The sequence below is a fragment of the Vulpes lagopus genome, chromosome 11 (assembly GCF_018345385.1).
Source record: "Vulpes lagopus strain Blue_001 chromosome 11, ASM1834538v1, whole genome shotgun sequence".
Classification (NCBI taxonomy): domain Eukaryota; kingdom Metazoa; phylum Chordata; class Mammalia; order Carnivora; family Canidae; genus Vulpes; species Vulpes lagopus.
Genome location: NC_054834.1, coordinates 70,343,018 through 70,369,461, shown reverse-complemented (window position 1 = coordinate 70,369,461; position 26,444 = coordinate 70,343,018). Strand labels below are relative to the sequence as shown.

At 51.0% G+C, this 26,444-nt stretch overlaps 1 protein-coding gene across 2 annotated transcripts in view; it reads right to left on the bottom strand.

Annotated features, from left to right (window-relative positions):
• Positions 1-26,444, bottom strand: part of KCNQ1 (potassium voltage-gated channel subfamily Q member 1) — a 323,781-nt gene that overhangs the window by 56,774 nt on the left and 240,563 nt on the right. For both annotated transcript variants that reach the window (XM_041722996.1, XM_041722995.1), the window contains exons 12-15: positions 21,364-21,439; positions 16,114-16,208; positions 15,161-15,207; positions 13,840-13,901 (exon numbers count right to left, since the gene is read on the bottom strand). In XM_041722996.1, coding sequence (XP_041578930.1) covers positions 13,840-13,901; positions 15,161-15,207; positions 16,114-16,208; positions 21,364-21,439 — 280 coding nt within the window. The remainder of the gene's footprint in view (positions 1-13,839; positions 13,902-15,160; positions 15,208-16,113; positions 16,209-21,363; positions 21,440-26,444) is intronic.

Sequence of the window (26,444 nt, the reverse complement as noted above, 5' to 3'; positions counted from 1 at the left end):
GCCACTCTGATACCCCCAGTCACGAGGGCCCACCCACTTCTCTGACCTCAGTGAAGCAGCTCCCCACAGATGTGGCTCAGCCCTCAAGCAGGGACTCCTGCTCTGGTCCTGTCACCTGGAGCATGGGGATGAGGGTGACAAGAGGAGTTGCTCAGATGGCAGGACTGGGAGATGGCTCAGATGGCAGGCCGCAGCTGACCATGTCCCCTCCCATCGCCCCTTCTTGTCCCTTTGTGCAAGCATGCCTACTGCTGACATGGAAGCCAGCCCGGGCTGGAGGGCCAGACGGCCAGATATGGCTGTGCCTCCCAGGCCTCTCTTCCTGGGTGCCCTCTAACCTGGGAGGACTTGACCCAGAGTCAAGCCCAGCATGTAGGTCCCTTGGGTGCTGGGCTGTTTTAGGGCTCTGCCAGGGGCAGAAGGCTGAGCCACTGGCCATGCTGCTGGCACACTCAGTGGCAGGTGTGCGTGGGTAGGAGCAGGCTGGCTGTGGAGGCCATCCCACGCTCAGGCAGGCAGGCCCGAGTCACAGGTAAGTCTGCCATCACCTCTGGATGCACGTGGATGGCCAGACAGATGTCCTGACCCACGGACGCCTCCAAAGGTCCCTGCTCCTCCCATCACGTGGCTGGAAAAGAGCCACCCTGCTGGGACTCCATTCCCCAAACTCCTCTGGGAAGGACCATGCTGCTCGTTCTCACCAACAGGGTGGAGTCGAAGCCAGGTGTGCATCCCTGTCAGGCCTGGATGTGCCCCATGGACTGCACCGCTTGTCCTCGCGTCGACTGAGGGGGAAGAGGCTCAGACGGATGCCGGATGCCGAGCCCTAGAGTTAACTTGGAGCCTTGCAGAGGGGACGCTCTGGGCTGGAGCCTGGGGGATGGTGGCCCTGGGGACGGTCCTGGTGGGAGGGCAGCCTTGGCGGGCAGAGGACCAAGCACCAAAGCAGGGGGCTGGACAGGGAAGGGTGGCTGCCTGGTCTCCCCTGAAACACCTGGGAATGCACACATGGATCGTAAGCCTCTCAACGGATAGGAACCGAACATCACCGAACATCTCAGAACTTCTCAGAGATGCGCTGCCCGGCAATCCCCGCACCCTGGAGGCCAGCCCTGCCCTCCTGGCTCCACCTTGGGCCTCGGGGCTCCAATAGCCCGGTTCTCAGTCCTCTTCCTCAGCAGCTCATGACAGTGTCCCTCCTGCCACTGGGGGGCCTGCCCAAGACCCCGCAACCCCAACTCTCGCTCTTACAAGCTGCGGTGTGACGAGTGAATCCCCACCCCAGGCGTTCCACCAGCCCGTGTTAGACGCAAGGGCACGTGTTTTTCTGACATTAACAGACATTGCCAGACTCCTTTCCAGAGCTCTGTTGCGCCGGATCCACATCCCCCCCAGCAAGGGACACGAGTGACAGTGTCCCCACATGCATGCCAGCACAGGGCATTTACCACCCTCTTCAATTTTGACATTAGTGTGGGTCCCCCTGGCCACCGGGGAGGGCGGGCATTTCCCCTCGAAGACGGCTGGCCGAAGCTGGGCCTTCTATAGGGAGAAGCCTCCAGAGCCCGGCTCCGGGCACAGCCTGCAGGGGCAGCCCCGGCCGTGAGAACGCTGGGCTCGGCGTCCCCAAGGCCCCAGGCGGCGGGCCTGGGCGGCCCTGACCTCAGGCTCCCTCCAGGAGAGCGGCGGCCCCAGGGCTCCTGGGCTCCTGGGGTCCGGGGACTCCCCGGCAGGCCCGCCCCTCTCTGCCCAGGAAGGGGGGCGGTGGCGCTCAGCGTCAACTGACGCTTTCATTATAGGTTTATCTTTGAAACCCTAGACAAAACAGGGCTTGTGTGGTTTGACTGGAGAGCCAGCACCTCAGGACCTCGCCATCCACTAAGACGGCTCCTCAGGAAAGAAAAAATACACTAACCTTAAAATAACCAGTTCCCAGAATAGCAGCTAATGAAGGCTTCTGAAGGGGGCCCTTTGATCAGCTGGAGCCCACGCCTTCGCCTATTTACGGCCCCGTCACTCCAGAGCAGCTCACCAGCGAGGAGAGCAGGCCGGGGAGGGGCACAGGAAGGGGGGGCTCTGAACAGGGGTGCAGAGGGCAGCGCTGTCGTGGGAGCCCCACACCTCACCCAGCTTCCTGATGCCACCCGCCTGAGTGGGAGGCCAGGGCATGACGAAGCCCACGGTGGTGGGGTGCTCTGTGGGGAGCCTGCAAATGTGGCCTCGTGGCCTCCTGAGAGCAGAAGTGGAGGCAGCCTGGCCGGTGGGAGACCAGGCGTGGTGCAAGGACCAGAGTCCCAGGCAGACGGTGGGCAGGGAGGCCTGGGTCATGGGCTCTGGGGGCTCGAGGGAGGGAATCCAGGGAGGATTCTGTCCAGCGTGCACCGAGGAGCCTACAAGGACATGTCCCTGCTGGGGACATCAGGGCATAGGAGATGCTGCTTCCCTGCCCACTGCTGCTCATCTGCCTGCGTCAGGCACCCTCTCAACATGTCGGTGTTCACGGGGCACTTCCCCGGGTCCCTCCTAGGCTGGATGCTGGTAGGGGGGTCCCCATGAGAGCGGCTTGTCCAGTAAGCAGCCACCAGCGCCATTTGGCCATGGAGAACTTAAAATGTGGCTTGTGAAACCCAGGAAAGGAATTTTAATTTAAGTTAAGCAGATTCAAGTTTAAATTTAAATATAGATCCCCGATTCAGTAATTGGAAAACTTTAACTATGTTTAGAATTACTTGGGTAAGAGAGCCTCGTTTTTAACTGTAAATTTTACTGCTAAGTGCAGACTGAGGAGTTCTTATGAAAATGTACCATCCAAACTGAGGTGTACTGTAAGCGTAACACACACACCCGGCTTTTGAAGAAACAATGTCGATAATCCCGACAATTCTTTTGTATGGATTATATACTGAAGTGATAATATTTTCAATCTATTGGGTTAAATAAAATATATTATTATAAAGAACTTAATCTATTTCTTCATATCTTTTTAAATGTGGCTATTAGAAAATGTTAAGTTATATGTGTGGCTCCCATGAGATTTCTATTGGACAACCCAGGCCTAGACTCTGGGTCAGCAAACTTTTCTATAAGGGGCCAATGAATATTATAGATGTTGTGGATCACATTCAAGCTCTGTTTTCTATTTAAGAAATTGTATTATTATTATTAGTAGTAGTAGTATAAAAATAGGTCAGGGTTGAGATTTGGCCCAGAGGTCCCAGTTTGCTGGCCCCTAACTGAATTAGGCCAGTGGGCCTCAGTACAAGTTAGTGGGAGGGAGTCCTCCCTTTCTGGGGGGTAGAGAGAGTGTAGGAGTTTGTCCTTGGTCTAGCCTGCAAAGGGCTGGCAGCCCAACCCAACCCTCTGGAGTTCCAGCATGAGACCCACTTATGACTGAGATCCCAGGGACCAGCATAAACCAGACCGGTCACTACTGTCCAGTAGCTCCCAGTGTCATGAGGGAATGGAACGTAGCAGAGTCAGGAACCAGTCTAGGGAGCTGGGATACCACAGCCACGAGACCCAGGCTTTCCAGGAAAATCCCACCTTCAAAATCCTGATTCTAACCGCTATGTTAGGATGAGAGCTTGTCTGATCACATGTTGGAGAAAGAGACTCACTGGCATTAATGAGCTCACCAGGCATTAATGAGCTCACCAGGAAGTAGGGGAGGTCAGAGGCTGAAAGTGCAGCGAAAGTGGAACCCACAGACGTACAAGGTGCCCTGAAGGCATCTGATGAGCTGAGCAAACATGAGTTTCACAGGTGATGGATGGTATCCAAGCCCAGGCCTGCCCCAGGTGGGGAGTCTTGCAGTGCAGCCCTACATAAAGCTGGGACCTTCAAAGGACTCCACGTTCAGTGTGAGGGTCAATGAGAAATAGCCCACTTCTCAAAAAGACTAAAGAGAATCCCCTGCTGCTAAGGGGAGTGGAACAATATTTGCTCTGAGAAATCACATCCACACTCAGCTTGGAAGCACAAACGTACACTTCCTGGGTGGTCTAGAAAACTTTGAGCCTGGAATTTAAAGTCCTGAGTGGTAATGCTCCCACATGTATAGCAAAGGAAGAGGGAGCCATAGATCCTCCCCAAGACCCTGAACTCCACTGGGCCTTAAAAATAACCACAGATAAATTTTAAGATATATACACTTCAGATTTTAAAGAAGAAAGCCCTCAAAGGGAATGAAACACCATGAATGAAAATCAGGAAGGAAAAAACAAAGACCAGAGAGGCAGACTCACAATGAGTTTAGATAACAAAATTAATAGAAATTAAATATAAAATAGCCACATTCAATACACTTCAAGATTTTTTTAAGTTTAAATATACAAATGAAAAGGAAGATACTATAAAAATGATCTATCAGTTGTGAACAAGAGCCAAATAGGATTTCCATAAATAGAAAAATAATTGAAATTGAAAATTCATTGGACAGGGGTTTTACAGATTAGACACAGGTGAAGAAATAATTAGTGAACTGGAAGGCAGATCAGAAGACATGATCCAGAATACAGTATAGAGAAACAATGTGATTTTAGAATGAGAGAGATTCAAAAACATGGCGGGGAGCGAGATGGTTTGCCACATACCTAATGAAAATTCCAGAAGGAGATAATGAGCTAAGGCAAAATCTGAAGAGCTAATGACTGAGAGTAACCCAGAACTGATACCAGACACCAAACGGTAGATTAAGGACTCACCAAATTCCAAGCAGAACAAACAAAAGAAACTTCATGAAGACCCTTTGGTAAAAAATACAGGAGACTAGAACTACAGGAGAGATCTTTAAAACAGCCAGAGAGAAGAGATACACCACCTTCCAGGGAGCAAGAGCTCCTCTTCACCTTTGTTCTGAGGACTGACAGTATAAACCCAAGAACAGTCAGATAATATTTTCAATGTGCTGAGAGAAAACCATTTTGGTAATCTAGGACCTAGAATTTTATTCCCAGTGGAAATATTTTTAAAAAACAACAACAAAATAAGTAATTTGAAAAATAAAATCTGAGACATTTTGATTTTCAACTAAGGAAATTCTAACAAATACTTCAGCTGGAAGAAAGTGATCCCAGATGTAAGTTCTGAGATGAAAAATAAATGATGAGTGACAAAAGAGGCAAATAGGTGGGTAAATTTAAACACATACTGATTATATCAAATACTACTATTTATGACTCACTGGGTTAAAAAATAAACATGATTGAACTAAAATATACAACGATGACTATAAATCAGCAGGAGAGTGACTGAAGTGTTCTAATCAGAAGTATTATAATGTCCTTATTATATTACAGATGTGGGTAAAAGTAACAATTAACTCTGCCATATAGCTATTTAAAATGTTCTAGGTTAACATCTATAAGAATGACAATAGAATACATAATTTTAAAACCAGTAGAAGAAAAAGCAAATGAGAAACAACCATCAACCCAACACAAGGAGCAAAATAAACATTAAAAAATTTTGTACAAATGGAAAACACAAAATACATTGCTAGAAATCAAATATATTAGAAATTACTTTAAGTTATAAGTGTGTTAGATGATTAAAAAAACACTCAGCCATGAAGTGTTCCTAAAAGATATCCAAAATGTGTATATAGGATTAAAAAGAAAAGATTTTTTAAAACTTGACATCAAAATCAGAAAAAAAAATCACAAGAAAACTATAGATCAATATCCTTTATGAATACAGATGCATTCTTAACAAAATATTAGCTAAGTAAATATGGCAACATATAAAAGAGATTATAAACCATGACCAAGTGGGAAATACTAAGTTAGTTTCTTATCTCCAAATTGGTTATCATGCCATAATAATAGCATAAGGGATAAAACCCATGTGACCATCTCAAAAGATGCAAAATGGGCATTTGAGAAAATCCAAGATCCATTCAAGATAAGAACTCTGAACATACTAAGAATAGAAGGAAAAAAATCCTTAACCTGATAAAGAGCATCTGTGGAAAACCTACAGCTAATATCATAACTAGTGATGAACAACTGAGTGCTTTTCTCAGATATTATCTGGCTCCTTCTAGTCAACATTTTACTGGAAGTTCAAGCCAGTGAAAAATAGGCAAAAAGAGAAATTAAGGCATCCAGATTGAAAGGATGTAGAACTGTTTTTATTTACACATGGCATGATTCTATACGTGGAAAATCCTAAGGAATCAACAATATTTATTAAAATTAATAACAGCAAAGTCGCATTTTACAAGTTTTATATAAAAATTAATAGTATTTTTATATACTAGCAATAAACAACTCAAAAATGAAATGAAGGAAACAGTTCTAATAACAGTAGCACCAAAAGTCATAAAATATTTAGCAGTAAATTTAACAAAAGATGTGTAAGAATTTTATGCCAAAAATGACATCACTGGAAGAAACTAAAGATAAAATGAATGGAAGGATATGCTGTGTTCATGAATTAGGAGACTCTCTATTGTTGAGATCAGTTTTTCTCAAACAGATTCATAGGTTCAACACAATCCCTATCAAAATCCCAGCAGGCTAGCTGGCTTTCTTTCTTTCTCTCTTTTGATAGAAACTGACAAGATGATTATAAAATTCATAGAAAAATTCATAGGACTTAGAATGAACAAAACAATTTGAGAAAGAAGAAAACACTTGGAAGACTTATGCTACCTGATTTCAAAACATATTATAGAGCTACAATAATCAAGAAAGTGTGATGTGGATTTGTAGACAGGTATATAGACAAAGAGAACAGACTCGAGAATCCAGAAATAAACCCACATATTTTTGTTCAGTTGATTTCTGACAAAGGTGCTGTGACAATTCAATGGGGAAAATAGTCTTTGCAACAAAAGGTGCTGAGACCCTTGGATATCTATAAGCAAAAAATAAAGGAGATTAATTTAGACTTAATCTCATACCATACCCCAAAATCAACTGAAGATGAATTATAGGGCAAAGTGTAATAGTTAAATCCATAAAACTTCCGGAATTAAACAGAAGAAAACATTCATGGCCTTCAGTAGAATGTCGAAAGCATGAACTATGAAAGAAAACATACATTGGACTTCATTAAAATCTCAAACTTTTGTTTTAAAAGAAATGATGAAGATAATGAAAAGACAGCCAAGAAGGGGAGAAAATATTTGTAAGTTGTTTATCTGATAGAGGACTTGTGTCTGGAACATAGAAACCACTCTTAGGACCCAGTAACAGAACAAACGACTTAGCCAGAACACAGGCAAGAGTTGAATGCACATGTCACTACACATGACTACAAATGCTGAATAGGCATGTGGAAGGCTGCTCCACATCACTGGTGATTAGTGAAATGTAAATCAAACCTATAATGAGACACAGTCATATACTCACTAGATTGGCTAAAATAAGAAAGACCAACCTTACCATGTATCTGCAAGGACACAGCGAAGGTGGAACTTTGTACATGACTGGCGGGAAATCACATTGGCACAGAGCCCTTTGGAAGACAGGTCATAAGTATTTTTAGAAAGTTGGAAAGAAACTTACCATAGAATCCATCAATTCCACTCTTAGGAGCCTACCCAAGATAAATGACAATGTATGTCCATACAAAGGCTAGTGGGTAACAGTTTACAGCAGCATTATCTATAACCCCAAACTGCAAAATATCCAAATGTCCATCAATTGGCAACTGTGTAAACAAAATGTGGTCTATCCATACAACAGAGTACTAGTCAGCATTAGAAAGGAAAGAAAAACATGGCACAGTAAAGATGAACCTCAAGAACATTACATTATGTAAAAAAAAAATAAACAAAACAAAAAACACACCCAAAACTCAGAACACCACATGTTGGATTGCTCCATTTATATGAAACCTTTACAAAAGGCAAATTTCTAGTCTTACAGAAATTTGAGGAGTGCACCTGGGTGGCTCAGGCAGCTAAGTGTCCAACCCTTGATTTTAGCTCAGGTCATGATCTCAGGGTTGTGAGATTGAGCCCCATGTCAGACTCCACAGTGGGCACAGAGTCTGCTTAAGATTCTCTCTCTCCTTCTTCCTCTCCCCCTCCTCTCTTTCCCTCCCTCTGTAAAACAAAACAAAACAACCCCCCCCCAAAAAAAAACCCCACCACAATTTAAGGATACAAAGACAGAAAGCAGAACAGTTTTTGACTATGGCTGGGGGTGGAAACTGGCAATGATTGCAAATAGAATTAAGAGAATTTGGGGGATATTGAAAAATGTTCTAAAACTTAGTTTTGATGATAGTTGCTCATCGAATTAGAAATTTGCTAAAATCTGTCATACATGTACATTGCATAAACTTTAGGACATGCAAATTATACCTCAATAAAGCTTTAAAACAAAAGATGTTCACACAAATTTAAGTCTGGATAGCAATGATAATAGACTTTAAGGGCAAACAAAACACTGCTTGATATAAAGAGGATACTGTGTAATTATAAAACATTGAATCCAGCAGTGACTATATAAAAAGTTTAATATATGCATCTAATCATAAGACCTAAAAACATATAAAGCAAAAATGGACAGAAATATAAGAAAAACTAGACACATCCTCCACAGTAGTTGGAATTTTGATGTATTTCTCAGTAATGACGGATCAAGTAGATAACAATATTCCAATCAGAATACAGATTTCAAGAAAAACAATTAGCCAGCTCATCCTAATGGACATAAATATAACCCTGCAGCTGACAGCATTAGAATACACATGGTATTCAGGCACAGAAGGTCCATTTACAAAAATGGACCACTTATTGTGCCATAAAACATATGTTTCGTAGTATTTCAAAGGACTGGTGTCACACAATCACTTTCTCTAACAAGTGAGCAATTAGGAAGTTCTCACAATTCTAACAACAACAAAAGTCATGCTATAAATAGCTTCTGGGACAGACAAGAGGCCATCATGGAGATTAGAAAGATACATAAGTAAATGGACATTAGATTTAAATTCTACCTATCAAAACTGGGGAATGCACTTTAAGTGGTAGTTAGAGGACAATGTATAGCCTTAAAATCACACCTTAGAAATCTAGAAAGTCTGAAAATTAGTAATTACTGAACCTAAGAAAGAGCAATATATCAAGGCCAAGTAAATAGAAGGAAGAAAACAAAGAGAAGTCAATGAAACAAAATCAAAACTTATAATAGCAGGATCGATAAAGTCAAAAGTTTGTTGAAAATATTAATAAAACTGGCAGATAGCTGGCAAGCTTGACCCATGGGGAAAAATGAGAAGGCACAAATAAACAATATTGACAATAAAACAAGGTGCTTAGCTACTGATGATATGGACATTAAAATGATAATGCCAGTGAACTGGAAAACTGAGAGGAGACGTACAGATCTCTAGAATGTACGACTGAACAAAACTGACACAAGAAGAGATAGAAAACCCCCATTCCCATAACCGCCATGTCTTTGACTCAGAGTGTGAAGTCTTCCCACAAAGAAAGCACCAGACCTAGGTGGCTTTACCTTTAAATTTCACCAAACATTCAAGGCGGGGGGAGGTGATCCTAATCCCATATAAAATCTTTTAGAATATGGAAAGAGAGAGAATGCTTCTCAACTAATTCATTCGGTGAGGCTCACATACATTTGACACCAAATCCTGATGGGGACAGTATGAAGAAGGAAAATGAGGTCATGGATGTATCTTACATGCAAATGTCAACGCAAAAATCCTGAAGGAAATATTAGCAGGCAGATTACAGATGTGTCTAACAACGCACGATGTGAAGGGCTGGGGGCAGGGCCACAGGCCACACGGATGGCTGGACAATCATCACCAAGGGAGATGACCACTGTCTAGATCCTGCAGAGAGGCTGTGGGGCCAGAGAGCCAGGTGAGCAGCATTGAGGTGGCTCTTAAGGGTGAGTGGGGTAGGGAGAGGGTTGTTGGGATGACAGGGCCTCAGGCCCGCTGGCAGCTGGGGGTATGGAGGAGTCGCTCTGGGATGAAGACAGAGAAGGAGGAGCAGCATCTGGGGCAGATGCCAAGCCCTGGGTAACTGGCCTTGTCTGGTCCAAGGGGAGGGCAAGCATGTGGTCAGCAGAGGGGTCTGGGGCAGGTGTGCTGGGGGGGCTCCCAGGCTGGGGGCATTGGACTCCAGGAGAAAGGTGTGCTGGCCAGGATTCTAGGACAGGAGGCTGCAAAAGGCATGTCAGGTGGTGGTGGTGGTGGGGGCCTTCCCACCCACGCCCTCTGAACTGGGGCCTGCAAACCCAGTCCTTCCCTGTGTCCGGCTCTAAGCCATGAACATTTCCGGCAAAAACAGAGAAGAAAGAAATCCTCCAGCCCACTGCGCTCCTCATATCAGCAAAAGCAGTATGAGCTGAGCTTGCAAAATAAACAGGGCTCAACATAAACACTGCAGCAGGTCCTGAGGACCGAGCTAAGAATACACATGGGGGAGGAAGGTTGGAGCAGTCTTCTCTGTGGCATCCCCAGAGAGCTGAGGGGACGCCTGCCTCCGAGCAGCCCTCGCAGGGCTGGGAGCTGGGGGCCAGGCAGGGGGGCTCGTGTTCTCAGGCCAGGCCCCTCTGTTGAATCTGTCCCAGGGCCCTGGACCCCCCAGGCCCCAGGCTGGGCCCTCCACGCCATACCTGCTTCCTTTCCAACCGACCCCTTATGTTTTTGTGTTCACGAAGCACTGTCTGGGTCCCTCTGTCTCTCTACTTCAGCTCTCCCACCCATCTGCCGCGTCCTCTTCCCTTAACCCCCCCCACCAGCTACGTGACCTTGGGCAACTGCTCAAGTTCTCTGGGGCTCAGTTTCCTCACCAGTAAGGAAGGATTTCTTTGGGGAAATAAAAGTCCCTCCTTTCCAGAATAAAGACAACAAGAAACAGCACATGGCGGCTCTGGTGATTTTTAAACAGAAGCATGCAAGGAGCAGCTCATGCCTTTCTCTTTCCCTGCTAAAGGGAGGCCAGTGGGGAGCGGGTCTGAGACATGGGGGGCAGGTTCCCAACTGTCTGGGGGTGAAGCCTGGGGGGACACAGGCCAAGGGATGGGAATGTTACTTTGCTCTTCCCATCCTGGGAGTGAGGCAGGCCTCAACGGCCAGGCCAGGCCGGTGCAAGGTACCCCAGGGACAGGCAGGTGGGGGGCTCTGCACTGGGGGGGGAGCACTCTGGCATGCCGGAGCTGTGACGAGGGCTCTGGTGGGCAGGAAGTACATGGGACCCTCCTCCCCCTTGTGGCCCCTGGCTGGCAAGCTGTGAGGCCCAGAGGCAAGGGCTCCTTAGGGGAAACTGAGGCACCCCTGGAGAAGCTGAACTAGCTTTCCCTGGCAGTTCCCTGCAAGTGGACATCTCAGCCCTCTGATCCTCAGAACTGATCTGGTCCCAAGAATGGGGGCCAGCAGCTGTGCAGCTCACATGTCCCCCACACAGCTCCTCTCCAAGCCTGTGTCCTGCAGTTGAGTGAGCCCTCCTGGAATGGGAGCAGCAGCACAGATGGCCACACCTCTCGGCGTGAGGGCCAGGTTCCTCTCCCGCTCAAGGCCTGCCCAATGGGGTCTCTGACTCGCTGGCATTGCTGCAGGCCTGCTGGGCCTCTGAGGGCTGGTGGCTGCTGGATTTCCTGCCTCTGACTTCCCACAGTCAGCAGGATTGCTTGGGGGTTGTTTATGGTCCCGATGGCCCCAGTGATAACTGTGATAATGTGGGGCCCGGGAAGTGCCACTGTACCCTCTGGACCTGGCGAGGCCCTTTCCCAGGGTCTGCCGTCGAGGGGGCATGGGCCAGCAGCAGAGGAGGCCCTGGAGGCCGAGGGGGCTGGTGGGGGCCTTGACCTGGCTGGCTCGTCCCCTCAGAGACTCCAGGCAGGTGGGCTCGGTTCTCGGACTGAACCGGCTCCTCACAGCAGACTGGGACAGAATCAGCACAGAACCAGTCTCCCCAGTGACCATGTGTGTAGCTGTCCCAGAGTCCTCACTGCCCAGCGACAGCCCCTCTACTGAGTGCTGGGGCCACTGGGGGACTGTGTCCCCAAACCTTGCCCCCAGGGATCAGGGGCTCTGGGAAATACTTCCCTTTGTCATTTGGATCCGCAGAAATGAGGGCACTAGTTCTATATATATCCCCAAGGCCGGTGCGGGCCCCGCCTCAGCCCACCCTGCTGACCATGGCCAACCAGGGCATCCAGGTGGTCAGATCCTGCAGGCTGCTGGATGTCTGCTGCTCCAGCCGGGGAGGGGGCACTGTTCCAGGAGACCCTGTCCCCTACCCGCATCACCCCCAGAGGACACCAGGCTCTAGTCTGAGCTTAAAGGGTGGCCTGCCCTGAGAAGCAGGGCACAGAGCTGTAAGAAAACCCTAGACCAGCAAGGTTGAGGAGAGGTGAGCACACCCAGAAGCAGGGCCCACTCCCAGGGCTGCTGGGGGCAGGAAGGGTCACGTGCTCCCAGGCCGCCATGATTCCCATCAGCAGTGGGGGCCACGCTGCCTCGGCCAGGGCTCCAGGGCAGGGTGAGGGGCCTGGGTCTGTTCCCTGCTCTACCTCTCCTTCCTTTGATGTCTAGAAGCCTCCCCTCCCACACACACAGGGTGCCTGGACTGCTGCACTGGGTGTGGCCATGGGCTGCCCCCAGCCCCTGGCCCCAAGTACCAAGAGGAGCACCTGATAAGGATATACCTAGTTCACTGGAGTGGCCAAGCCCAGGGTCCCCAGGCCTCTGATATCTGCCGCCTGGGGATGTGACTGACTTCTCCTGGTCTCATCCTGTTGGACAGGGATATCTCCCACTGGGCCGTTGGCCTGAGAGCAGACAGGTACCAGCCTCCTGGGCCTGTGCTGACCAGAGCACAAGGTCGTCCGTCTGAAGGCCACACATCAATGTCACAGTCTCAGCCAGCCAGGCCTGAAGCGAGGGCCCCTGTGGGCACCTGGACAGTGGCTCTCCCTCTCTCTGCCTGGTCCCATCCTGTGTCACAGTCCCATGGCCACCTAGGCTAGGGCAGATCGTGCAGGTAGGGAAGAGGCGACGTGGCAGGCTGGGCCCTGGGGTGGGGTGGGGTGAGGTGGGAGCTGCATCCCTGCCCCTCCTGCCCAGCTACAGCGGAGATGAAGTGGGCCAGAGCCTGGCGTTACCGGGGAAACCGAGCGGCAGACACAGACCCTGCCCAACTGAAATCCCTCTATTTTTAGCCTCCGGGCTACTTTGAGATAAAGCCCGTGTAGACGGACGAGCTGTCGGGCAAGATAACAGGCTGCTCCAAACCACAGAGACTTCGCAGGGTGGGCTTAAGCCTAAGAAGGGCTCCTTCACCCCCCAGGACACCCCGGGAAGAGGCTCCCATGGTGAGAGGACTACAAGCCCACGGGGTGCATGGGGCATCCCGGTGGCAGAGGCTGCACAGGCCAAGGGGCCTGTGACAGGAACAGAGGGAGTGCAGGCTTGGCGGCAGGAGAGGACCCATAGGTCCCACATCCCCCCTGGACACCCAGCAGGGCCCTGGGCGGCACTGCACCCCACCCAGCACCCCTATGGAGGCGGGTCCTTGAGACTGCAGGCCCTTCTCCTCACCAACATGCCCCGACGTCCCCTGGTACCACCGTCAGCACCTCTGACCTCCGTGAGTGTACACAGCGACAGCAGTGTAGACAGCTTTTCCTACCCCACAGCGCACTGGGCAGCCTCAGCCTCTCCCAGGGGGCCCTGGGGGTACTGGGCACTGCTCATCGGGAAAGACACCCATTGCCAGAGGCCTACAAACCAAGTCCCAGGCACCACCGCCCGGCTCCAGGGGGGTGGGGGACCCCCGTGCCATGGGGAGCACCCTGACCCTGAGGATGGTGACCGGCAGAGCCAGCGTGGCCTGGGACACTCGCCTACCTTGTCTTCTACTCGGTTTAGGCGCGCCCCAATCGTGTTGCTCCCACGGTCCTTGCTCTTCTCTGTGGGGCAGAGGACCAGGATCAGGGATGTGGGTTGGGGGGGCTTTGGGGGAGGGTGATGAGGGTGGGGCAGCCGAGGGTCACAGGCCTGCACCTGTGAGCTCCTCCACAGTGGGAACTCTGGGAGGTGGGGGCCTGGGCTGGACCGGGTACCCTGTGGCCCGCCGCCGCCCCTCCTGGTTCTGTGGCCTCTGAGAGCCTGGTGCAGGAGGGCAAGATGACCCTGCGGGGGCCACGGACATGGTGCCCACTGCGCTGCATAAACCCAGCACAGACGCTGCCTGCTTCCTGCTGTGCAGGTATGGCGTGGATTTTCAGGTGGAGGGTTCGTGGCGACACTGCACTGGGCGGGTCTGTGGGCACTGGGTCCCAACATCATTTGCTTACTTCCTGTCTTCATGTCCCATGTGAGTAATTCTTGCCCTGTTTCAGCTGTGTCTGAATTCCTACCCACGCTGTGGTCATCCGCCGTCAGAGACAAGACTTGCCGACGGCTCAGGTGATGGTCAGCACTTACGAGCCCCAAGGTCCTCTCCAGTGAAGGTCTGCACGCTGGCTTTTCACACACAATGCTGTTGCACACACTGGACTATGGCACTGCATAACCATCCCTTCTATATGCATTGGGAAGCCCTAAAATTCTTCAGACTCGGCTTTATCGCAATATTTGCTTTATTGCAGTCGTCTGGAACAACCGTGGGGTTTTGCTGCCGTGGGCCTGCATGTTCTGCACTCCCTCCATCTCCACCCCCACGCTGGCCTCACTCAGCTGCCCTGCTGTCCCACCCTGGGTGAGCCACGGCTCTCACCACAACTTGGGCCAGGGTGACCCCAGGAATGGGCCTGGCCCTGTTCTCCCTGGATGGAGCCTGGTCCGGGGGACATAAGGAGTCAGAGCTGGACAATGATGCTCACCCTCCTGTGGCTGATGGTCCCTCTGGTCCCTCTGGGCTGGCGACTCACCTTGCAAAACTTCCCCACATCTCCCCCCTCATGGGATGCTGGGGTCCACACCCCGATCTTTGATGGCCTAGAGAGGCTGACCGTTTAAGGGGATCCATGCAGATTCTTGCACTAACTGTAAAGCACGTTCCAAGGCGCTTGGCTCAGGGTGGAGGCCACCTGCTCCTCTCTGGTGTGTGTGGCCTATCCTGCCCTTTCAAGGCCCTCTGGCCCCTTCTGACAGGGAGAGGCAGGTGCAGGTAGAGGGATACGCAAAGGGTCTGGTGCGGGCAGGGTGGCTTGATGCAGAAACCCACCTGAGACGGAGATGAAGAGGGAGGGCTTCCCGATGGACTGGTCCAGCCTGGGAGGGAGGGAGGGAGGGAGACAGATGGAGACCAGCTCACGCTTGACCTGGACGCCACACGTACACCCAGCCTGTTGGTGGGTGGACAAGCAAGGTGCCTGGCAGGGTGACAAGCCACCCACCCCTTCTGGGGACACCCACCACTACCTCCCAGGCCCCAGAGGTCTGTCCTACGGATGGGGGGAGAGTGGGGGGCTCAGAGACGAGGGGCAGTGGTTGGGAAGTTCCTTAGATGTCCTCCCTGGCCAGGACAGGGCCTCAGGACTGCCCCATGTCCTGTCCTTGCTTTGTAATTGGCCCAGACCATGGGCCCCTGAGCGGGCATCTCAGCCATGCTCACGGAGACCATCCTGTGAGCTGGTCCTTCCAGGGTGAGGCCAGGTTGCTGAGCCAAGGGCTTCACGTCCCTATGGTGGGTTAGCCACGGCAGGGGGGAGCCGCCAGCCTGAACCTCTGGGTGTGGTCAGGACAGGCACAGGGTCCCAGCCCTATCCCAGGACACAGGGACTTAGGTTCCCAGGCTAGCCCAGCAGAGAGGTGCAGCCGGTGTGAGCCTGTGCCGGCCCCAGGGACCACACTGCCTCCATGAGAATGAGCTCTAGGCTCTAAGCCAGAAGCTGAAACACGGCAGCTCCCAATGGTTGGAGTTCCTGGCTGCAGGTCTGGGACGGGGAGAGTGCAGGCACACAGACCCGTGGGGTAGGGCTCCGTGCCCGGCAGGGTGTTCCCAGGAAGTGGGTGAGTCCTGGGCAGGGCCTGGGCCCCCTAGGACACAGTGCGGTCGAAGGAAGGTGCAGAGGGTTGGGTGGGTTGTGGAGCTGGTGCAGCCTGAGGGGGAGGGAGCCCCACACAGCAACTCCCCACTGCCCGTCCTCCCAGGTCACTCCCAGCACCCGAGCCCACCTTCTCTGCAGCTCTTTGATGCGCACCATGAGGTTGAGGTGGCCCTGGGAGTACTGCTCAATGACGTCCCGCACATCGTAGGGCTTCCGCGCTTGCTGTAGGCCACAAAGACAGTCAGCCCCTACTCTGTGCCCCCTCGGCCCAGCGCTAAATGTGGACAGTGATGCTGCCTGCCTGGGGGGGCCTCTTGGGAATTTAAGGAGGTTACCCCTATGGTGCAATGGGGCTGTTCAGGCCCAGGGCGCACACGGTGGCCCACTCTCCCCTGGTGCTCGGTCACTCCATTCTCAGTCACTGGGGCTGGGTGGCCCTGTGCTGGCGGCTTGGCCTCTATGGGTCTTAGCTTCCTGCCCACTCACCGCACAGCCTGCCTGTTTGCCCTTTGCAGGTTACCAGCTCCTATTATTGGAAAGAACTAGTCCAGCTGACGGGCCAGGAGGGGCAGTGCTCTGTGCAGCCACTGTCTTCCTGGCCCCACGTTGAGCCCTGACACCCTCTCTGGCAGGCACACCCACTATTCTCGGGGTTGGGGAGAGGCAGGCAGAGGTGGCCCCAGGGGACCCCCAGCCTGCTGCGCCTGCTCTGGGACAGGCTGCCTGCTGCGGCTCTGAGGCTGCCAGGGCAGAGGGGACACTCCCACAGCAGGCCTGGGGCCACACAGGGCGGAGCCGCTGACCCCACGGCACCGAGGCTTGGCGCCAGCTCTGACCCCATCAATGCATGTGGGGCTCAGGTGAAATCACCAGAAACCACAACAGAGAGAATGAGGCTTCTTATGATGTCAGCAAAACCTCAAGCCACATTTGTGGCCCTGTTCCCAGGAGCCCATGAGCCGAGGGTCTCCCCCAGGTAGCAGCAGGCCAGCTGAGTGGGGGTTTGATGGCCCAGGAGGCCCTTCACACACACAGGCCAGCCAGAGCTGTGTGGGAACATAGAGCCCCTTGACCTAAGGGGCTGGGGGACGCCAGGTCAGGGGCACCCAGAGTGGTCCTCATTAGCACCCAGGAGTCCACATGAGCAATGAGCCTGGGGTGACTGCCTCTAGCTGAGGAGGGTGAAGGCCTGGGAGGCCAGCCAGACATCTGGGTGCAGTGGCCCGCCTGAGGTGGGGGCGAGGGGGAACAAGGTTCAGATACCCACTGAGTGTCAGGGCTGCGTCTCAATCCCGGGGGCCCCCAGGAATGTGTCTCTCTTGCCCACCAGAGGCCAACCTCTCCTTGAGGTGTCCCCTTCCCCCGAGACTGGGGCTACCCTAGTCTGACCATGGCCCAGCCCTGCTTTCCCAGTAAAATGGGGTACCCAAGGGCACCTGAGTGTGCTTCTGCAATCAACATGGGCAATGCCCCGTTATTATTCTGGACTCTAGGAATTCTCAGGCGGGGGCCTCCTCCCTCCCAGGGGCTAGGCCTCAGAGGTCTGGGGGGTTCCTACCAGGAGGGGCCCTCGGGCCTCACAGGCAGTGTGCAGCCCCTCTCTGGGCCCTGAATCAGGATCCTGAGATTGGTGGGGTGGTGGCGGGGCTGGGATTGACCTGATCTTCCCCAAACCACAGCTGTACCCCTGACAGAAGGATGTGCCACCCTTGGGGCCCATGCTGGGCAGTGGAACCATCTGCATGGTGTTGTGGGCTATGTGCCAGGCCTGTCATAAGATCCTAGGGTCGGGCATGGGATAGGACTCTAGGTAGACCCTTGGCTCCCTGCATGCTCAGATGGACGATAGTCATAACAACAGGTATGGGCTAGTGATAATAGCCTCAGATTTTACTTTTTCCTTCTGGAAGATGGGGGAGGCTGAGCCCCGTCCTCCTTCCTGGAAGATGGGGGATGCTGAGCCCCGCCCTCCCTTCTGGAAGATGGCAGGGGACACTGAGCCCTACGCTCCTTTCTGGAAGAGTCTGAGCTCTTCCTTAGTTCACACACTGAAGGTGGCTATGGGTCATGACAGTCAGCCCCCTGTGGGCCCAAGGCTTCGTGAAGCATGAGGCACTTGCAGGCAGGCCAGAGAGGCTGGGGGTCGGCAGGGGGCTGGCTGCCTTCAGAGCTCTAGGTGGCCTAGGCCTGGTCTGCAGGAGACATGCCCCTGGGCTGGGCTCCTGGGCAGGCTGGAGAGCATGGCCACTCAATGCAGGTGAATGTGGGCACCTGAGTGTGCTGGGAGATTGTGTGTGTGCACACACATGCCTCTGGGAAAGCAGGAGAAAGTGTGTGCGTGAAAGGGGGAAGACGAGTGTGTGCCCCAGCATGTGTGTCTGCAGGACGGGGCTGGCAAGCTGGGCACGGCTCCGGGATGCAGCTGGGGAGCCCTGCCTCCCCTCGCTTAGAGCACGGACTGCAGAAGGGCCAGCAACGCCTGGCTGGCCCCCAGGACCCAGGGACCGGTGGGGCCCCAGGCGCCCTAAGACTTATCTTGGTGCTGCTGAGCCCCCCGGGGTCTGGTCTGCACTCCCGGAGGCCTCTGCAGGGGCTGCCTGGGCCCCGCTGGAGGAACCATCTCAGCTTTCTCCCCAGAGCTCATTTCCTCTGGCGGCAGCAGCAGGAGCCTGAGATGAGCCGAGATAATGCAGGGTTGTCCAGACTGACCGACGGTGGACAGGGGAGTTCAAGGCAAACCCGGAGGGCTAAGAGCCTCTGGCTCCTCTGGCCAGACACAGGGGCGGCCCGCCGGGCACTTATCGGCCAGGCAGAGGGGCAGGCGGGGGGCCACCCGCCACGTCTGCAGCCCCTGAGGCCGGGGGCGGGGGTGGGGTGCAGGCAGACAGACAGACAGGCTGTTGTGGGGGAAGGGAAGGCATCCCGGACAGCTGGGCCTGGGGTGGAGGCTGCTCTGGAGCCTCACAGAGCTCCTCACCGCCAGGCGCTCTACCGTGGGTCCCTCCTCCCCATCCCGTGGGCCTCCGTGCTGCCTCTGGCAACGAGGGCCAGCTGCTGAGGCTGAGCCCCCCCGCCCCACCCCATATTGCTCAAGAGCCTCTGTCCCCCAGCAGAGCAAACTGAGAGGCTCTCAGGAGCATCTGCATTCAAAGGGCCCCACATGCTTTCCTCCAGGGCCCCCTATCCCAGGCATAAGGGTGGGGCAGAAAGCAGGAGAGATAGGGTTGTCCAGCCTGCTTCTGGGGACCCTGGCAGGACCCTGGCCTGTGTCTTGTGGCAGAAAAGGCAAATCCCGGCCTGGAAGGAAGGATGGGGCCCCTGCTGAGGCCAGCAGGCAGTTTTCTTGCCTGCATTTCAGGGACAGGGTGTTCCCCAAGTCAGTTCCAGCCATGGTGGGTGCCCTTCTACCAAGGATGAGCTCTGTCCTGAGCTGGAAGCTGCCCACATAACCCCTGAGTCGAGCCTGCCAGAAGCCTCATGTTTCTGCCTTCTGTGCTGGGTGTCCCTAAACCCTGCAAGCCCACTGTCCACCCTGGCATAGCCCCCCCATGTCCTCACTGCACCCCAAGTGGTGGGTTACAGGCTGCTTTGCAGGGCCCTGCCCTGGAGGCTCAGTGGCCTGGCTTCTCAGGCTGGAGGTCAGCCTTATCCTAGAAGATGCCCCACTGACCCCTCTGCTCCACCAGGTTGATGTCTGGGGTTTTTGCTGTCACTGCTAAGCCACTCACCAATACACCCTGGCCTTTCCCAGGGCCTCCTTGGTGCTGCTCAGAGCAGACCCCCAGAGGGGGTTCCATAGCCCCTTCCCCACCAGGATTGTGCTGGTGCTGTGAGGAGGCTGGGCCCTCCTCTCTAGTGCCCTCCCAAGCTGTCCCACCATCAGGGCAGCCAGGGCCCCTGGGGAGGAAGGCCACAGACCAGATACTTTAAGAGCTCTGGGGCTATCAGTCTTGCCCAGGACATTGCCAGGCAGACCTCCTGGTGTAGCCAAGACTGGCACTTACCATGACTCATCTATTTGGGCAACGAGGAGGCCCAGGCCATGGTGGGACCCTTTGCACGACCTGCCCTGGTTCGGTGATGAATGGCCTCCCTGCCCGGGGTATCAGACAGATGGGCGGCAGAAGGTCACTGAGGGACTGTGTGTGCAGCCATCCCAAACAGCAGCTAGCTGCTGAGCCATGGGGGGTACATACAGTGGCCAGGGAGCGCTTCACTGAGGGGTGCTGTCGGGGCTCGGACCAATGGTGGTCAGCTCTGGGGCAGATGCTGCCCACGGGCTGCCATGGGTGAGGGCCCTGTGAGCTATGCAAGGATATGGTCTCACACCATCTCTTGGGTTCTTGTTCCCATTACAGATGGGAAAGAACTGACCCAGGGCTGCCTGGGGTGGGAGTCTGCGTCCAGAAGTCCACTCCCAGTGGGGCTCTATGGCCCAAGTGGTGTGGTCTCTGCTGAAGGGATGGCACAGGAGACACAGTCTGGAGCAGACAGAGGGGCCCCGTTTCTTGCCACAGCCTCGCTGGGACCAGCTGGGGGAAGGGAGCAGGTCAGCCCTGACCTTCCCTGCTTGGGGACCTGGATGTTACCACTGCTCCCTGGGGCCCCAGTCCCCAGCCCATTGGGCACTCACTTTTTGAAGGCACTGGTGATCAGGCCTTCTGGAAAGTGAATGGGCACCCCTGAGGGTCACCATTTCTGAAGTCTACATGTTCTTAGACTGAGGGTGGAGCCAGGGACTTTCTCAGACCCAGGGCTGTTCCCACAGCAGAAGGGGAGCTGAGCCTGCCACCAACTGGTTTTCTATGGGGGCCTTAGGCTCCAGGGGATACAAGGGGCAGCTGCAGAAGACCTGGACCCGGACCCAGAGGGTGAGCTGATGGGGCAGGGAAACCCTCAGGTCCCAGCCTCACCCTCTCCCTCTCCCTGTAAAGGTGAGTCGGCCCCCAGGGCACAGGTAGGGCCAAGTTTCTCCTGTTCTCGTGACTCCCATTGGGGGCAGGGGGTGAATAGGGCCAAGAGCACCGACTGTGTGGGACAGGGCTCCGGGGTCTAGGGGACCCCACTTCCTGCCCGGGTGATGAGGGGCAGGCTTGGCACCCTCTCTGCCACTCCTGAGTCATCTGCCAGTCAAGTAGGGGAAAAGAAGGGTGAGACCCTGAGGCTCTGTGTGTACCTGGCTCGAGGCTGGACCTCAGGGCAGGGTCCTTCCAGGGGCTGTCTTGTAAGAGGGAAAATGCAGTTGTTGCAGGATATTTGATGAGGGTCAGGCCTAGGGTGTAGCAGGGTGGGGTGAAGGATGCCTGTAGTCTTTGCCATGGGGGGGACAGGGGCTCCTGGGGCTGGGCCAAGGGCAGAAGCGCTTAGTAGGACTCACCTGGAATTTCTTCTTGGCTACAAAGTACTGCATGCGCCGAATGACCTTGATGGTGGCCCGGTGGTGCTCCCGCAGCCTGTGAGGGAGAATGGAGAAGAGGCATGAGTGGCTCCCCTGTAATGGTCATCCTGTGCCCAGCATTTTCCAAAGCTTGGCAATTTCCCAAGTGCCTCCCACTGCATGTGGGCTGGGCCCTTCCAGAAATAGAGAATGTTCAGCCCCATGGATTGGAGGACTTCAAGGCTCCACATTGGTTGGGGAGGAGAGCAGACCAGAGGCAAGAGACTTTTAATTAGCAGATGGTCCCAGAGGGACCCTTGCCTTGCCTGTTGCTTGGAAATGGTACGGGAGTCAGTGTCCTGGGTTTACATGGGCTGCACCCTTAACTCACAGCAAAGCCACAGAAACTTCTTTCTACCTTCCGGCCTTCTGGCTCCTTACCAGTATAATGGGGAGGGAGTGCAAACAGAGGTTGCCCAAGGCCCCTTTCAGCTGGAACATTCTATGTCCCATACACAGGCATACACTTGGAAAATGTAGGGGTCACAGGACAAATTAGGCAGAGACAGTTACTAGCTATATCACTTGATCAGGAGATTATATCATCTCTCCTCTCAAGTGCCTTCTAGAAATCTAGATCCTTCTAGAAACAAAGATCTGTCTAGAAACATCAACAAAGGAAGCATGACTGATGATGTGCATAGAAAAAAAAGTCTAGAAGGAAATACAGAAGGAAATTCCCCCACATGGAAGTGGTGGGGCTTTGGCCACCAAGACTGCATGTGACCACACCTCTGCCAGGAACAGAGTGCTCTGCCTACACCTCTTACACACGGGAGAAAACCACATTATCTATAGGGAGATAATATCATGGGCCCTTTATGTATTTTTACACTGAAAAGACTGAAATCCAAGGGAAAAAATAGACCACAGAAACAGATCTCGAGATGTGGCAAATTCAGTGGTCCAAATGCTTGTAGTTCCTCCATCAAGAGATAGAATTGGTTTTCCCACTACTTGAATTTGGGTTGACCTTGACACTTGCTCTGACAAAAAGAATGCTCGGAAGTCAGACTGTGTATATGTGATGTGCTCTTGGAATGTGGCCCCATGAGTCAGCCTGAGCTGGCTGGCTGGAGAGGCTGCACAGAGGAGAACAGAGGTGCCCCAGTCAAGAGCCAGAATCAAGCAATAGACATGTAGTAAGACTGTCTCTGACAATTCAGCCTCAGGAGGTCTCCAGATGACTGCATCTGCACGAACACACACACACAATGCCAGCAAAACAACCTCCCCATTGACCTGACGCCAAACTGCTGACCCACAGAATCATAAGAAAATGAGTTGTGGTCTTAAGCCACTAAAGTTAGGTGTGGTTTACTAGGCAGCAATAGATTACAGGTAAAGAAATTAGGACTCCCAACATGGGGTCCTTTCATATCAAGATCTTCAAACACAAACACATGGAGCTTGTTTGGGGACCAGGGATTGGACAGAGGCTGGAAGAAAATGGCAGATCCTAATATGTTGGACCTAGAGCATGATGCTGTCATTAATTGGATGAGACTTTTTGGTGTCCTTGGAAGGGTGAGTGAATTTTGTTCTGCGAAGAATGTAAAAAGTTATGGGTCTGTTCCCACCATGGTGGAAGTGGACCATGTGTCTGAACTACGGTCTCAAGAACCTTCACAGCTCCCACTGTCATCCTGTCAGAATGCTGCTGCCACATGTATGTGTCTGAGTGAGGCTGCTGGAAGAGCAATGAGGAGGAGAGCTGTGACACCCGGGCCAACAGCTGGGTAGCTCCAGACACGTGCAGTTGGCTGAGACCACCCGGTCCTGCCAAGCTGTTGCATGGATGAGCCCAAGGGAGACCACCCAGATGAGCAGCCCAAAATGCTGACCCACAGACTCATGAGCAAACAGATGGCTGTGGTTTGCTTCAGAGCTTTTAGATAAAGACTTTAAAATAACCATGATTAATTGGTTCAAGAAGATAGATGGAGAATTTCATCCGAGAAATAAAATCTGTATTAAAAATAATAAAACGGAAATTTTAGAACAGAAAAGACAATAATGGAAATTAAGAATGCAACAGATGAGTCTGATAGCAGAGGAGATGTGCAAGAAAGGAGTATGTGTGAACTGGAAGGGAACTGCCAGGTGGGGGTATGGGGACAAAACAGAATTAAACACATGGAAAAAATGCAAGATGTGGGAGATATGATTCCTATACATGTGGAATCCCAGTAGGAAAGGAGACAAAATGTAGGCTCGGCGGCTGAGACTTTTCCAAAAATGATGGAAGACATCAGGCTCCAGATGCAAGCAGCTCTTTGGATCCCTAGGCTTATCAGAGTAACACTGCCTCCACCAAAGGCACAGGGAATGTCACAGAAGCAGTGAAGGAGGGAATGGGAACAACGACACATTATCCTGATGACTGTCTTCTCAACAGAAAGGATAGAAGCCAGGTGGCATCTGTAAAGTGCTCAAGGGAAATTACTACCAACTTAGCATTCTGGATCATTGAATATACCCTTTAAAATGAAGAACAAAGTCAGGAAATCCTGTAGGACTCTCCTCAGATGAGGTCCCAAGAGGAGTCAGCCTCATAGGGACAGACAGTAGGATGGTGGGAGCCAGGGGATGGGGTGGTGGAGGGAGAGTTAGTGTTTTGTGGGGACAGAGTTTCAGTTTCACAAGAGGACAAAGTCCCAGAGACAGAAGGTGGAGACGGCTGTACTACATGTGAATATGCTTAGTGCCCCTGAGCTGTGCACAAAAATGGTTAAGATGCTATATTTTATGTTATGTATATTTTACCACAATACAAAAAAGAAAGAAAGAAAGAAAGAAAGAAAGAAAGAAAGAAAGAAGAAGCTGAAACCAAAACCAAGAGAATTCACCGCTAGGAGAACTGCATTGGAAGAAGGATTCAGGAGACAGGCAGAGAAAAATGATCCCAGAAGGAGGCAGGAGAATACAGGAAGGAATTAAAAACACATAAAAGGACAGATTTATGAGAAAGTTTAAATTTGTATTGACTGAAATGGTAATGCTTCGTGAGGTTCACACATTACTAGAGACAAAGAGGGAAATTTCATAATTTTAAACAATGGTCGGTTTGGTAGAAAGGTATCAATCCTAGATCTGCATGCACATAAAAGCCGTACACATATGTACATGCATAGCAAAACTTCATGATTAAAATAGCATAATAGGCAGAGGGTATGGATGGAGTCATGCACTGTGAGCACCTTGTGCTGTCAGGGAACTGGTAGAAGTGCTAATCAGAGGTTGACCCCGATGAGTCAAGGTGGAAAGTACTGATGAATAATAAAAGTATGTAAAAGCAACAAGTTAACAGAGAATAAAAATGAAGTAGTATCAGTATTTGGTTCATCTAGAAGAAGCAGGAAAGGAGATAAGAAAGAAGTGATGGGACGAAGGAGGGATGAGTGTAAGACAGCAGAGCGTAGGGTTAAAAAAGCAACTTGATGTTGCTTCTAAATCTATATATAAATATATAAATTGGTATATAAATCTTTATACAAGGGGCACCCAGGTGGCTCAGCGGTTGAGTGTCTGCTTTCGGCTAAGGTCGGATCCCGGGGTCCTGGGATCGAGTCCCGCATCAGGCTCCCTGCAGGGAGCCTGTTTCTCCCTCTGCCTATGTCTCTGTCTCTCTCTGTGTGTCTCTCATAAATAAAATCTTTAAGAAAATCTTTATACAAATATTAAGACATAGAAAGGTTGACAGCAAAAGGATAGAAAAAGATATATCATGGTGTAGCCAAAAGGGAGCTGGTGTAGGTAAATTGTATCATACAAAGTAAACTTTAAATATAATCAGAGACAAAGATGGATGTTTCGTGTTTTAAAAAGCTGTCATTTTGGTAAGAAGGTATCAATTCTAAATCTATATGTACCTAAAAACATGACCTTAAAAAATATAAAGCAAAAGTGGCAGGACTCAAAGGTAAAAAAGAATAGGCGCAATCATGGTGGGGGATTTGAATACACTTCTGTTGGTAACTGATAGAAAAGCAGTCAAACCATTAACAGAGAGACAAATGTGGATGACATGAGTAGCAACTTGACCTAATCAACATTTACAGAACACTGCTCTCAGTTGCTGAAGAGTACATAAGCTTTCCAAGTGCACATGGAATGCTTACGCGAAAAGACTATACACAGGGCTTTAAAAGCAAGACATTAAAGGCATTCAAATTGGCAAAGAAGAAGTCAAACTCTCCCTCTTCGCCGATGACATGATACTCTACATAGAAAACCCAAAAGACTCCACCCTAAGATTGTTATTCTGTATGTTGGTAAATTGAACACCAATAAAAATTAATTTATTAAAAAAAATAAAAGCAAGTTCCAACAAATTTCAAAGTAATTCCATCAAATATGTATTTCTCTAACCACAGTGAAATTAAGCTAAAATCAATAAGAAAAAGATAGCTAGAAAATCCTTAAGTGTTTAGAGATTAATCTCGAAGACCCAAAGTCAAAGAAGAAATCTAGTAAGAATCAGAAAATATCTTAAATTGGATAATAATAAAAAGCTCACATATCACAGCTAAATAAGTGACTGAGGTATCATGAAATAAGTGCTTAGAGAAAACCTATGACCTTAAATGTATATATTAGAGAAGAGGGAGGCCAAATTCTCTCTTAAGAAGTTAAAAAAAAAAGATATCAAATTAGACCCAAAGAAAGTAGATAGATAATGCAGAGTACAACTCAATAAAATAGAAAATGAACATTACATTAAAAACATCAACAAAGCCAAATTTTGATTCTCTGAAGAAACTAATGGAATTGACAAACTTTTGGCAAGAGTAACCAGGCAGTGTCAGGCATCAAAAATCAACATCTTTACAGACCTCAAGAGTTAAAAAATCTATTTGGAGGACATTATGTACAAAACCAATTTTGATAGTTTGGTTAAAATGTATCAATTTCTTAAACATGATACATAAAAGCAGACACAAGAAGAAATAAGAAATCCAAGTTTCTCAATATTTATCACATATATTAAATTAGAAATTTTAATGATCTTTGCACAAAAC